Source organism: Diabrotica virgifera, chromosome 1 (assembly GCF_917563875.1).
Source record: "Diabrotica virgifera virgifera chromosome 1, PGI_DIABVI_V3a".
NCBI classification, from domain to species: domain Eukaryota; kingdom Metazoa; phylum Arthropoda; class Insecta; order Coleoptera; family Chrysomelidae; genus Diabrotica; species Diabrotica virgifera.
The window spans coordinates 26,885,874-26,900,893 of NC_065443.1; the positions used below are offsets into that span (position 1 = coordinate 26,885,874).

The 15,020-nt window shown below is 32.1% G+C and overlaps 1 protein-coding gene across 4 annotated transcripts in view; it reads left to right on the forward strand.

Annotated features, from left to right (window-relative positions):
- The window catches only part of LOC114328872 (EH domain-binding protein 1), a 149,309-nt gene that overhangs the window by 95,618 nt on the left and 38,671 nt on the right, over positions 1–15,020 (forward strand). For all 4 annotated transcript variants that reach the window (XM_050655523.1, XM_050655522.1, XM_050655529.1 and 1 more), the window contains 2 exons: positions 1,001–1,203; positions 7,765–8,124. In XM_050655523.1, the coding sequence (XP_050511480.1) occupies positions 1,001–1,203; positions 7,765–8,124 (563 nt within the window). The remainder of the gene's footprint in view (positions 1–1,000; positions 1,204–7,764; positions 8,125–15,020) is intronic.

Sequence of the window (15,020 nt, forward strand, 5' to 3'; positions counted from 1 at the left end):
ATTAAATTTAATGAATTTATAAGTTATTCTGGAATAGAGAGTTGCTAATTTAAACTTTACAGTAGATTTTATTATTCAAATAATTTAAATTATTTTTGCAGACAAACCTTCGCATTTTATTAAAAAATCCAAATCAAATGAAACTTTAACCAAAAATTGGCTTTATCTTGTCATGTCATGTCACCCTTGTCAAATTGTATATCCACTTCATAATTTCTCAGTTGGTCTGTGCCCATTGAATTGGCAAGTACCTAGTATCTTCGAGCAGGGAACCATGGCACCCTTTTAGCATGTGTTCCACTTTATCCATTAACATCGACTTGTAGTCATAACATTTTAACATATTACATTATGTAAACCATATATGATGATGTTAACACTATTTACGGTGTGCTAGTTTCAAAATACTCGGCAGGATGTAAGTATTCCCACATTTTTCATTTTAACAGTCACTTTTTTAACCTTTTGCTTTAATCTAACGTGGAAATACTTCATTCTAGGCACTGAAGATGTTCTGTTTAGAACGAAAACGTTCTGCAATCGATGACATTTTATAGTTTTTAAATAAACGATTTGATACCAGAATACATCTCGAAGTTTTTACTTCTGTATTGGTTTATTAGTTTTATATCGAAAAAATCAATGTTTTTAATAAGTTTTCTGCTAATAACTCCAAAAGTTTTCGTTTTATCAAAACAACTTTACTTAACAAAAATGTACCTTTTGAAAAAATAAACAAAACCGTTTTTTTTTTAATTTTCTTTCAAGACCAACAGTAATCGAGCTATACTGTATTATATGTTGGCTTTTCTTCGTCAAATGCTAAATATTGTAGTTTCAAAGTCAAAAGACGGAAAAACTATGCATTTTTCGAGGACAACTTGTTTAAACTAATTTAAAGTACTTAAAAATATCTATCTCCAGAATTAAAAAAAAGTCTCTAGCTCAAAAATTTATTGTCCAAGTATTCTGAATTTGTATCTACAATTTTGTGTTACAGGGACGAAGATATGCAATCAATGGCTTCCTTAATGTCTGTGAACAATAATAGCGATGACATAGCTGCGTTAGAAGATGTTGAAGAAGACGATTTTTCATTAAGCGACAACGTTATGAAAAACAGTATGCACGAAGTGGCGCAACATCTTCAGTTAATGACGAATAGTTTGTCTGGATCAGATTTTGCTAGTACACCTATTAGTGGTAAGTATATAAGAGTAGAAACGAAATATCCAGAATAATATTATAAAAAAATTTTCTCCGCGACCTTTAATGATTTTCATTCTCATTGAATTTTATAAGATTTGACAGAATAAATATTCCATCATTATGTTCAAGAAATTCAGACACAGCTGTGGCTTTTAAAAGTTATTGTTTTGAAACTATTTCCTTGTGGCATGTTTATTAAATATTTTATACAGGGTGCGCCAAACCTCTGGTTTTCTTTGATTACGGCTAAACTATGGGATATACAAAAACATGTTTTTAACAAAACTAATGTATATCAAAACCGTCTATAATTTAAAATTATTTTCGATTGTACAGGGCGAGTCAGAACGACGGTATGAACCAAAGTTGTATTTTTTTTAAATGGAACATCCTATATATTAAATCATTTTTTAATATAGTTTTTAAAAATATGAAAAATTTGTAAAAGGTCTTATAGGCCTAAAGTTAATAATTTTCGAAATATTTACATTTTTATTGAGAAAAATGGTAATATTTATAGGGCTGTGAATTATGTTTCCAAGGTAATAAAAATTTAAGTAGTAGGTCAAAGTTTTTATAATATAGTGTCATTTTTAAATAATTTAATATCTTTTACTTACAGCCATAAAATATATAGTGTGATCACTATTTACAAATTCTATTATTGCATTTTGTAGTAAATATTACAACCTTTCTTTTGGTATAAGGTTGTATGTACATAACATGTTTGGTTTTGTAAATATTTAAAAAAGAACTATTGATTTTACGTTTAATTTTAATTAATTTTTATTGCAAAAAAAATTCCAATCTGATTTTAGAAACATACACTAAAATATCAAAGATGAAAATAAAAACGTAATTAATAGTATATTATTCAACGAGCATGTAATGATGGCTATTACTCACGATGATGAAGTTTGCGACACGAGCCGTAGGCGAGTGTCGTAATTCATCAGAGTGAGTAATAGCCATTACATGCGAGTAGAATACTATACTTTTTCTACGACTTTTTTTTATTTTAATTAGTAAAAAATTTAATTATCAACTACTCGAGATTTAAATTCTAATAATTTACAGAAATACCTAAATACTATTTACCCCTAGGACGTGGCTGAATAATTGGTTGCCTACTATTACTAAATTCTTATTTATTGTAAAAATACAACTAGAAAAAATAGTCAATATAAGTTCTATTCGTTTCCGAAAAATTATAAGCTTAAATTTGTACCTACTGTCAGTGAATCTAATAAATAGGAAATGGCTGTTGTCTGTGGACGTATTTCATAATATATAGTTATAATGTATATTTACATTTAACTATATATAATATAATAATATATAACTATACATAATATGTTATAACATATTTAACACAATATAACTTGAAAAACAAACAAAATATTAGTTGTAAATTCCAATTAACATAAACAAAATCCGCTAATATCACTGTCACTAAATTAAATGATAAACGTCAAAATTTTTAGTAAACAAGATATAAACGTACAAAATATACTGACATTGTTTCAGTTAAAATTCCTTTAAAAATTTTTCGAAGTTAATTATTGGTATAAATTACAATAATTATTGTAATAAATAAACAAGTTTAAGTAATTTTATTTGCAGTTTATATACGATTAATATTAAAAGTGGCATGCGCCACTTGAATCTAACTTCAGCTCGTGAGTAATGACCCGTGAGTAACTTCAGCCCGTGAGTAATGAATTATTACTCACGGGTACAGTAATGGGCGCTATTATCTATGAAAAAATAGCGAATAATGAGCATGTTATTAAACGGTCGTAGAAAAAGATTAAAATAAAACGTATGCAAGTGCAACTTAATTGAATTTAATAACTTTAACATTATTTTAACTATTTAGAATGGGAAATAAGCCACAATATTATTAAAAAATGATTTTTATTAACGTTTCGACGCCCAAATCGGGTGCCGTTGTCAAAATACAAAATACTTGTCGAAACGTTAATAAAAATCATTTTTTAATAATATTGTGGCTTATTTCCCATTCTAAATAGTTAAAATTGTAAAAATGCCACAAGAAAATAGCTTCAGAACAACTTTAACATTATGTTACAAACAATTTTTTTACATGCTAATAAGTATTTAATATGGATACATTAATTTTTTTTTGATATGCTGCATTTTTACAATCTAATCTTACTAAACACAAAGTAGTAAGTAAATAGTCTGAAAGTAAATTAACGTGAATTAGGTACCATCCAGTGACGGTTCTCTAAGTATTATTCTTTATTGTGGTAGGTCGTCTGGCCATATTCTCTTTAGTCTTCTTTCAGCAAGTGGTTGGGTGATTAAATTATTTATCAAGTCGTTGGTGTGGTCAGTGGTGCGATTTTGATATTTTATTGAACGATTTTTTATTAAGTCCTTGATTAGTGGGATGTCCAGATCATTGTGGAGTGTCTGGTTGGATACATACCATGGAGCTTTACTTATCATACGGAGAATTTTGGATTGGAATGTTTGGAGTATCTTCGTATTTGAAGGTTTACTGCAGCCCCATAGTTCTATTCCGTAAGACCAAACTGGTATAAGTATAGCTTTGTACAGAAGCAGTTTATTTTCAAGAGATAACTGAGACTTCTTGTTAAATAGCCAGTTCATATTTTTTAGTTTAAGATTTAATTGTTTACGTTTAATTTTAATGTGCGTTTTCCATATGAGTTTTTCATCCAGATGCAATCCCAAGTATTTGACAACTGGCTTGATGGGAATCGGAGTATTATTTATAGAAACTTGAGGACATGTAGATTTTCTGGTTGTAAAAGTAATTTGTACTGATTTGCTGGCATTAATATTTATTTTCCATCGCTTGAGCCAGTTTTGTAATTGGTCTAAATGATTTTGAACTTTTTGTGATGCTACATTAGGGTCGACATCCACTGCTAAGATTCCCGTATCATCGGCAAAAGTAGCTAATAAGGTATCATTTCTGGTTGGAACGTCGGCTGTAAATATCAGATAGAGAAATGGGCCGAGAACGCTACCCTGTGGTACGCCAGATTGGATGATGTGGTAATTTGAGAAGTTGTCTTCAATTTTGACTTGGAAATATCGGTCAGTCAGATACGATTTTAGAATAAAGTATAGTTGGTCTGTCATGTGTAATTTTAGTTTATAGAGGAGACCTTGATGCCATACCCAATCAAATGCCTGTTGTATATCGAGAATATATAATGATACATTAATTAGTAAATTAAACAACCAATTTTTTAAAATCTACCCTACTAACTTTATTGTACCCAATTTTGTTAGTTAAATTGTATTTACGAGTAAGATCAGTTAATAACTTTTTAATTTACCTACATCTTGAGAACGTATAAAGTATGCTTTGAAACAAATGAACGTTATAGAAGAAAGTATATTACGATGTAAATAGTATCTATGTACTCGTGTCACAAAAGCTGGTAATAATTTCGAATGGTTTCGCCCAAAACAAATGTCATATCCATCAATTGTTCGGTTGAAAAATTAAAATTTAAAATATAAAAAATTGTTACAAAAATTTCAACTAGAAAAGTATTACCAGTTTTTGTGACACGAGTTAATACTATTTATATTAATAAATAATTTGCCTAATACATTTAACATTCATTTGTTTCAAAGCATACTTTATAATTATGTTCTTAACATGTAAGTAAATTTAAAAGGTAAATTAAAAGTTTAACTGATCTTACTCGTAAATACAATATGCCTAACAATTAATTTGTTACAGGCAAGTTGCTGTGGTAGAAAAATTACTAGGGTAGATATCAAATTTGGTTGTTTATTTAATTTAGTGCTATGCATACTAATTTATGCATTCATTAGTACGGTAAAATATTTTTTGTTGTCAAGATTATTGTTGTCAGATTATTTCAAGTTGTTTTTCTCTCATTTGGTATCCCTTTTTTAGTTCTTACTTTTTTATTATATCATCCATGATTAGGGTGAAGTGAACAATATAGGACTCAGGAAATCCGTCTTAACCCATTCTCAGCTTCAATTGGCTCAGTTAGTTCTTCTTCTACTGTTACTCTTATTGTATTTTTCGGGTAGATATTTTCGATCGTTTTAATTATTCCTAGAGGTATCTCTCTTGCATACAATATATGGATAAAGTCCTTTAATTTGACCCTATCAAATGCCTTCTTAAGGTACCCGAAATATAGATATGCCAAGAATTATAAAATCAAAAGACATTATTAAAGTTTTCAGATGCCCATTTTCAATACTCGTGAATATCAAACTGTCATAGTCGTTGTTTCCCTTGTATTTAATAAGGTCATAATAATTTTATACAGTAACCGCCACCCTACTAGACACATAGGAACATTGAGCTTTTACAGTCCTGGACCCTTCACTTATTTTTATGTCTAGTGATGTTTAAAACGTCAGAAAATGTATAGAAATTGAATATTAACGTAGAAAGTTGACAATTAATAGATCAGCTGTATTTCGACGCGGCCAAGCCAAAACGGCATAAACGCCAAAATGACCACTTTTTAGTTAGGTGCACCAAAAAATAGGATTTTAATTTCCGCACCAGACAGTCAACGCGATATAACCCCAGACAAAGTGAAATAGGGGTAATATTGGTTTAAAATTTTTATAAACGCCAGTCTAGTCACACACGTGAACACCGACGTGAACACCGATTGACATAATCGCCAGTGCCCGTAAGATTATCATTGTGTACAGTTCGGTCCAGTAATAATAGTAAAGGTATGTATTTTTACAATTTTTATGGATAAGTAACATGATATTACTTACCTCTGCAATATTTTCAATTTGTATTGATTTTTGAAGCGTAAATGTACTGAAATTCTCTAAAAACTATGAGGCGTTTATGCCAAAACCAAATATTTATATCGTGGTTGACACAAGCGCCATTCCTCAATGGTATTCTTATGGAGGTTTCTTATTCAAAAATTGCGCAAATAAAAAGTTTATTTTAAAATTTTCTATTGTAACTTTGTACTAGTGTGATGAACAATTCATTTTGTATTACAGCATATAGTCCAAATCAATTTTATATAGCTAAAAATAGCGATCGATTTTTGGCGTTTATGCCATTTTTTGTTGCAGATGAATAGCAGAAGTAAAAAAATAATGGCCTTAATAAATGACAATAAAACATATACCGAAGCAGTAAAAATGACATACAGACTGACAATAATTCCCCTATATTCCTCTTAGAGGTTTATGATATTTATAATGCCAACATTGCAGAAGCTTTTAGCAATGACATTATCATCTTTGAGGAACCGCCAGACGTTGCAGTAGAAGAAGAAATATTTAGTCACGATCTCACATCATGTTTCAACTTAGCAGCAGATAATGGTTTGGGTGCCGGTACAAGTAGTGATCAAAATAAGGAAAATACAAGCAATCAAATCAATAATAATGTTGAACCAAATATTGACTGTGATTATGAATTAGAATCCGTTATTATTAGATATCCGCTCCTATTTGCGAGTTATTTACTTTTAAGTATTTCATCCTAGCATCAAAAACATGTTTAAAGAATTTAGGGTATTGTTTTTTAACTTAGAATGCATTTTTGGTTTAAAAAAATAAAGCCTATCAAAAATCTTCCTAATTTCATAATTTTTCTGGTTGGCATAAACGACAATTTTTAGTTTTCGTTTTTTTTTTTCATTAATGGCATATATCCCTTTTAAGCGCCATATTGGCTAACCTTACAACGATGCGATCGACACAAACGCCAGAGGTAAGTTTGGCATATTCACCAATGTTATATCTTGATTGGACATAAGCGCCATTTTCTAGTTTTTAATTTATTTCAGACAGTATTTTCAGCTACATTCATGTTCGCAAAATACTAAAATTTGAAAAAAAAATCATCAATTTTTTTGAGTCACTATGCAGATAAGCAGAATTGGTAAAAATAAAAATAATCAGTTTTTTGTGTTTCCGGAAAAATCAAGTTAATGTCGTTTATGCCGTTTTGGCTTGACAGCGTCGATTTGACGCTTATAGTTGTCATTTTGTTAAAGTTGTAAAAGTTTTAAAGTGTTGTAATATTCGTGGTGTCTGAATAAAGTTATTTTAAAGCAAAGTAACGATTCTATTAACTATTTAGTGTATTTTTTATATGGAAAAACAAATATTTTGAATAGTTTCTTGACGACAGTAACATGACAGAGATGAAAGTCACATCTGAGAACGGACCGGATGAGCCCACAAGCATGGCAATTAGGTACAGTCGGAAAAATGAAAGAATACCCATGAACAATCACATCAATCCCTTATTTTGTATTTGCTGTCTTTTTCTATAAATAACAAACGTTTGGTATAGAAAAAGACAGCAAATACAAAATAAGTGATTGATGTGATCGTTCATTGGTATTATTTCATTTTTCCGACTGTACCTACCCATGAATCTAGTAGCGTGGGGCTTACTGTATACAGTAGGTATAACTAACATCCGTATGCTACTTTTTTGACCCGGTACGAATCTACAAAACTGTCCCAAAATTTAAAGACATGTCCTACAATTAAATATTTTAATTTCAGTGGCAAGTATTCTATCAGACGAAAAAACTCCGACTGCCGAAACGTTTTCGCCAACAAACGACATGAACAAACCCGTTCGACCGCTTCCCGTTCCCCCTCCTAAAGAAACCGACTTCCTTACAAATGAACAAGACTTTTACTCCGAACAGTGCACGGAAACCTTGGATAATTTGGAACTGATCGCTGAAGAAGGTGAAAGCGAAACGCATGCGATAAACGTTCCGAAACCTGCAACAGAAGTTGAAAAACCCAAAGTCGTCGAGGTGAACGTTAAGAAAAATGTCAATTTGCACCTGCAGCCGTTGGAGTTTAAAGAACAAATCGAGACGCCAAAGAATCAACAAAAGTTGAGCACACCAGGTAAGTTTACAGTTTATTTAAATAGCACAATTCTTCTTCTTCTTCTTCTTCTTCTTTTTGTATAGACAAGACCCTGTCTGTTTTTTAATGTGCCTCCAACAAGTTGTCGTTTCATCGTTTTCGTGGTCTTCCCACTGATTGTCTTCCTATGGAGGAACCGTCTCTCGCCGTCCGTACTGCCCTCTTTGTTGTCATTCGGCTTATGTGGTCATTCCATTCTACTCTTCTGTTTCTTACCCAGTTGTTAATGTTCTCCGCCTTGCATCTCCGTCGTACATCTGCACTTCTACCTTTGCCCCATATAGGCAAGGCGAAAACGGCGGGTTCGTTGGGAAAAATATTCCCATGAGATTTTTTTGCATAATTACATTTGTGAGACATCCCAGAATAAGGTTCAAGAAGTCGCCCACGTGAAAAGTGGGCCAAATTTTTTTTAACAATTTTTTTTAATCAAATTGCAAAAATCAATATTTTTGGTCCGGACAATTTTTTTGTAGGTTTTTTGGACCATTCTGGATAAAAAGGTCTCTTATAATTTTTCTCTAAAGTTGATTGTTTTCGAGTTATAAGGAATTTAAAATGGAAAAAAAGAATGTGTGTGTGTACTTTGTACGCACGTAAGAAGTTATACTTCTATTATATAATTTAAACGAAATTAATATACTTTTTATTTATATTTTGTTTAAATATTAAACTAATTTATACTTACTACTTCTCAAACATTTTTATTAGAACAGTGCCAAAAATTAAAATAATAAAAGAATAAAAACACACACAAACACATTAAACAAGCCACAAATGATGTCTGAACATTAATTGTCGAAAAATTTTTTAACTAAATACGTATTTTCTGAAAATACAATTATATAATAAATATACTTACAATCATAAAATGTATTAAAAAAAAAAAACAAAAAAGAAAGTTTCTATTGGGACTCGAACCAGCGCTGATAAGCGCGGTTGGTATTGGAATTCATTCGTCTTCAACGCTTAGCCATGGACACTATGTGTCATTATTTACGAAGATCGACTAACTAAACGGATTAAACTTGTGATATTTTGATATTTTGAAAATTGATCAAATTATTTTAATTTTGAATTGAAATGATTTAGAATTGAAAAAATACAACAAAACATAGAGTAAGAAAGGTGAATATTGATAGAAATTTTGATGGTAATCAAATTATATAAATAAAAGTATTACATACTATGTATTTTGGCAGATCAAATAAGTAGGTTTATACCCATGATACATTAACAATTATTACGTACCTGTTGCTTTTAAAAACTATTTAAAAGTCACTACAATATTATAAACTTTTTTGTTTCTGTCCTCACAACAATAAAACAAATATATTATACATTTGTTTACCTTTACCTTTACCTCCCAACCACAGCTGCCATATCGGATAATTTTTGACATGTCATTTGAACAACCAATCAGAACAAAGTTATAATGCGCATGCGCCGGGCTGATAGGTTTTAACATATAAAAATTCACCCTGTATTGCCGGTAAAGAAGTATAACTTCAAAAAAACGAAAAATGGCGATTTCCAAGGCTTAATAACTCGGTTAAAAGTTATTATTATGAAAGTCAGAAAGTGACTAAATCACAGTTTAGTGCCCCCCTACAAGATCCCGAAGAAATTTTTGTTATTATTTTATTACTAAGCTGTTATTTTTAAGTAATAATATTGAGCGCCATGCACGTGGTAGGCGGCCGTAAATGTGAGTGCAAGTAAGATGCACAATTGGACTGCCGGAGTGGCATCTCTCTCGCACTCAGTATTTACGGCCGGCTACTACGTGCATGGCGCTCAATATTATTACTTAAAAATAACAGCTTAGTAATAAAATAATGACAAAAATTTCTTCGGGATCTTGTAGGGGGGGCATTAAACTTTGATTTAGTCACTTTCTGCCTTGAAGCCTTGAAAATCGCTATTTTTCGTTTTTTTCAATTTTAAATTGCTTACAACTCGAAAACGATCAACTTATAGAAAAATTATAAGAGACTTTTTATCCAGAATGATCCAAAAAACCTACAAAAAAATTATCCGGGCCAAAAATATTAATTTTTGTAATTTGATTAAAAAAAATTTGGCCCACTTTTCACGTGCGCGACTTCTTGAACCTTATTCTGGGATGTCTCACGAATGTAATTATGCAAAAAAATCTCATGGGAATATTTTTCCCAGCGAACCCGCCGTTTTCGGCTTGTCTAATAGTGTCTTACCATCGATTTTTCAAAGGGTTTTCATCTCCGCTGTTTCGAGCAATATTGTTGTCCTCTCTATGCCAGGCTACCGCGTGTGTCATTAGTCTGATGACTGTTTTGTAAATTCTGCCTTTCATTTATTTCTCCATATTGAGTCATTCAGGCAACCTGCAGCTCTGTTGGCTCTATTCATCTGATCTTCCACTTTTGTTTCGAGCTTTTCCTAGCTAGATAATAGTGTGATGCTTAGATACAATTTAGCAAAATTATACAGGGTGAGTGGGGAGGAATGTGCCAAACTTCAAGACTGTATAATATACGTAAAAATAATCAAAAATAACTCATATGTTGTTACTCGATTTTCATTTGTTTCGGAGATATGGGGTGTTAAAATTTTTCTTGCAAACTGACGATTTATTTATTGCTCTAAAACCGGTTGAGGTGTGCAAATGAAATTTGGTGGTTTTTAGGACATAGTTGTTGCGCATGTTTTGACACACAATTAAGAATTTTATATTCACCATTGGCGCGCGTACGAGTAATAGTCTGAAATTTTTTAAAGAAAAAAATAGTACGCCACTGAAATATTTCAAATTAAAAATTATTTTTTAATTCCCTGTTCAATTTCTGACAAACAATCTATCTTCATGTTTGTTCATACGATGCTTAGCTGCTTAACGCTTACAACGTATTCGGAATAAGTTTCTACACTCATACAGTAACTTCGTCGAAAACTTTGTAAGCATTAAGATGTTTTATTTTTTGCATAAAAACGAAGCGTTGCATTAAAAAAGGGAAGATAGATTTTTTGTCAAAAATTGAACGAGGAATTCACGAAAGATTTTTAATTTGAAATATTTCAGTAACGTACCATTTTTATCTTTAAAAATTACAGACTATTATCCGTATCCGCGCCAATGGTAAATATAAAATTCTTAATTATATGTCAGAACATTCGCAACAACTATGTCTTAAAACCCACCAAATTTTATTTACACACGTCAACCGATTTTAGAGCAATAAATAAATCGTCAGTTCGTAAGAAACATTTTAACACCCCATATCTCGGAAACAAATGAAAATCGAATAACAACATATGAGTTATTTTTAATTATTTTTACGTATATTATACAGTCTTGAAGTTTGGCACATTCCTCCCCACTCACCCTGTATATAGACGAAGCAATAAAGCATTAAAATCGGCCTTACCTCCGAAAAATAAATGACAATACGGATCTTAATAAATAATTATTTTTGTATTCGATTCGTGAATGCGTCAGGAAACTTTTTGAACCGGAGCCCTGATATAATATTGAAAAACTGCATACAAAAAATGCATTCTTAAAGTGCATCTCAAACGGACAATAAAAAAAATTCAGAACTCGTCAATTATCGGCGGAAATGAGTTCAGTTTTGTTACTCGGGGATTTTTGGGGTCGCTAACGACGAATATGACATCGGAAGCGATCTCCGGAATACGTGGTGCCCAGGGTACCTACTTCTCATGAAGTTTTCGGAAAATTCATTAAAAACTTAGCCAAAAATCATTACTCGGGGGCAGAGCCGTGCGGTACATTTTTTCAATATGATGCAAGTCTTCGAAATGGCGCCCCTTAAATATAACTTAACTTTTTTTTGATTAAATGCAACTGCACAAAATGAACACACTCTTATTTTAAAAACAAAACATACTTTAAATTAAATGTAATATGTGTTAACATTAAATAACATTTACAAAAATTACAATTTTACCCTTCTGACTTTAATTTTGACAAATTCGTAAATCAGATTGGTGTAGTCTGAAGTAGCAGCCAGTGAGGACTCTATAGGGCTTTTCATCGATTGTCATTTGTTTCGAGCTTCTGTCATGTGTCACATAATATTAATATATCTACGTTATGCGTCTTTGGTTTGTATCATTGGTTATATCAATATCGTATGACGTAGATATATTAATATTATGTGACACATGACAGAAGCTCGAAGCAAATGACTGTGAATGAAAAGCCCCATTGAAATGAGTGCTAATTTTTTTTAGTTTTGTTTGTCTTATGGAGCTTCGTAAACAGTTTTTAATAATTTTTAATTTTTAAAAACTTCTTTCCCCACTCACTACCTAGACAGGGAGTGTTAATAAAATTCTTAGCGATACATTTGGATGTAAAGAAATAGTTCAAAACTTCTAAAGGTTTCATGGACTATGTTATCATTTGGGATATATCACACAATTCTTCTAGAAGATCATTCTGTATATCCGATGCTTTTTTTATTGAAAGCATTGAATGAAGATTCATGCAATATTTCTTTTAGTGTTTTATCATTTATTTCCCCAAATTTAAAAATATCATCAAAAATTTATTTATTTGTGAATTTCTAAGAAGCGAAAATCGAACAATCAAAGAATTAATGACAATATCTAAAATATAGATGCAAAAATTATTTTAAATTTATCTTCTTCTGTTAAGAGCTCATCCATAGATTTTTCGTCATCAAATTGACGCTTTTTTCTCCTGGCTCGAATTTCATTTTTCGCTGGAAATTCGCAGCTTGCATCAAGATTTTCTGCAATTTCATTAGCAGTAATTTTCGTTTGGTCATAGCCAGACTGTCTGTAACTTTTAATTTTTTTTATTGTTTCTGACAACCTTTTTGCACAATCTGACAAATTTATAGTTATATGCTGCAACATCTTCGAGACTGAGACCGAATTTATATGAAATAAAATATCATGCCAAAGAACTACACCGGATATAAATTTATAATTTTTAATATTTTTTGCTAATCCTCGCTTTGACTTTAGTTTCTGTATCTTTGTTAACTTCTTCTATTATTTCGAATAAGGCATCATATATTTCACAAAATTGAAATCTTAAAGGTTTGAATGCATCTATTCGACTTGACCATCTACTAGTATCGCTTAACGGTTTTAAAGTTAGTTGTGAAACATGTTTTTTCAGAGATTTCCAACGCTTTGTAGAGAAAAAAAAGGGTACAGCTCTTGTATAATATAAAAAAAAGTTATCGTTTCTGTAGAAGAAGACGATTTCTCTTTTAAAACTAAGTTTACAGAGTGGCATGCGCCACTCTTTAGCCTAAGGTCAGACAAGCGATACTTTACGGCGCCTTAAGAGCAGTAAAATAAAGCGCTAAAATGGGTCCCTCTGTGAGACTAGTGGATGGCCAGACGAGCTGTAAAATATCGCGCAGCAACATAGCAACATGGGATGGGACCCATTTTTGGCGCTTCATTTTACTGCTCTTACGGCGACGTAAATTTTCGCTTGTCTTGCATTAGCCTTAAACTCGAGTGACACACACCATCGGATATTTTTCAAATATTCTATTTTGCACACCCTTTCTTATTCCTATGATTATTTTGATGTATTTTCATTTTACTGATTATGCCTCCCCCTTGTAATGCCGCCTGATGCGACTGCCTCACCGCATCATAGCACCACACGGCCCTGCTCGGGGAGTTTTTGGGTCGCTGGCAACGAATCTGACATCGTAAGTGATCTACGGAGTACCTGGTACCCTGGGTACCTACTGTTTACCTCGTTTTCTGGAGTTTCGACAAATTCATTAAAAAATTAGTCAAACATCATTAGTTAGGAGATAACCAGTAGGTACCCTGGGCACCAGGTACACCGGAGATCACTTCCGATGTCATATTCGTCGCCAGAGACCCCAAAAACCCCTAAGTACTGAATTGTAACTAATTTTTTAATGAATTTGCCAAAAACTGCAGAAACGAGGTAAACAGTAAGTACCCTGGGTACCAAGTACTCCGTAGAGCACATTCGATGTCATATTCGTCGTCAGCGACCCAAAAAACCCCGAGTAATGATTTTTGGCTAATTTTTTAATGAATTTGCCGAAAACTTCATAAGAAGTAGGTACCCTGGGCACCAAGTATTCCGGAGATCGCTTCCGATGTCATATTCGTCGTTATCGACCCCAAAAACACCCTAGTAATTATTTTTAACTAATTTTTTAATAAATTTTTTTGCCGAAAACTCCACAAGACGAGGTAAACAGTAGGTACCCTGTGCACCAGGTACTCCCGAAATTACTTCCGATGTCATATTCGTCGTTAGCGGCCCCAAAAACCCCCCGACCAATGATTTTTCACTAATTTTTAATGAATTTGACGAAAACTCCACAAGACGAGGTACACAGTAGATACTCTAGGCGCCAGGTACTCCGGAGATCACTTTTGACGTTATATTCGTTTTCAGCGACCCCAAAACCCCCGAGTAACAAAATTGAACTCATTTTCGCCGATAATAATTGACAAGTTCTGAATTTTTTTTATTGTCTGTTTGAGATGCACTTTAAGAATGCATTTTTTGTATGCAGTTTTTTAATATTATATCATGGCTAGGGGTCACAAAGTTTTCTGGCGCATTCACGAATCGAATGCAAAAAGAATTGTTAAGATAGGTCTTGTCCTTTTTTTCGGAGGTTCAGTGCTTTATTGCTTCGATTAATAGCAATATCGTACTTTCATTGAAACTTGAACTTCGGATTAAAAATGGTTTTTGACAATGATTGGTATCTCTTAGTCATTAATTTGATTGAAGTATCGCAATATTGTCCATTTTTATTCATTAAAAAAATCTTTTGTGCCTATACCTCTGGCAACGTGAATCAGCTTCGTTGAGATATTCCTTTCTC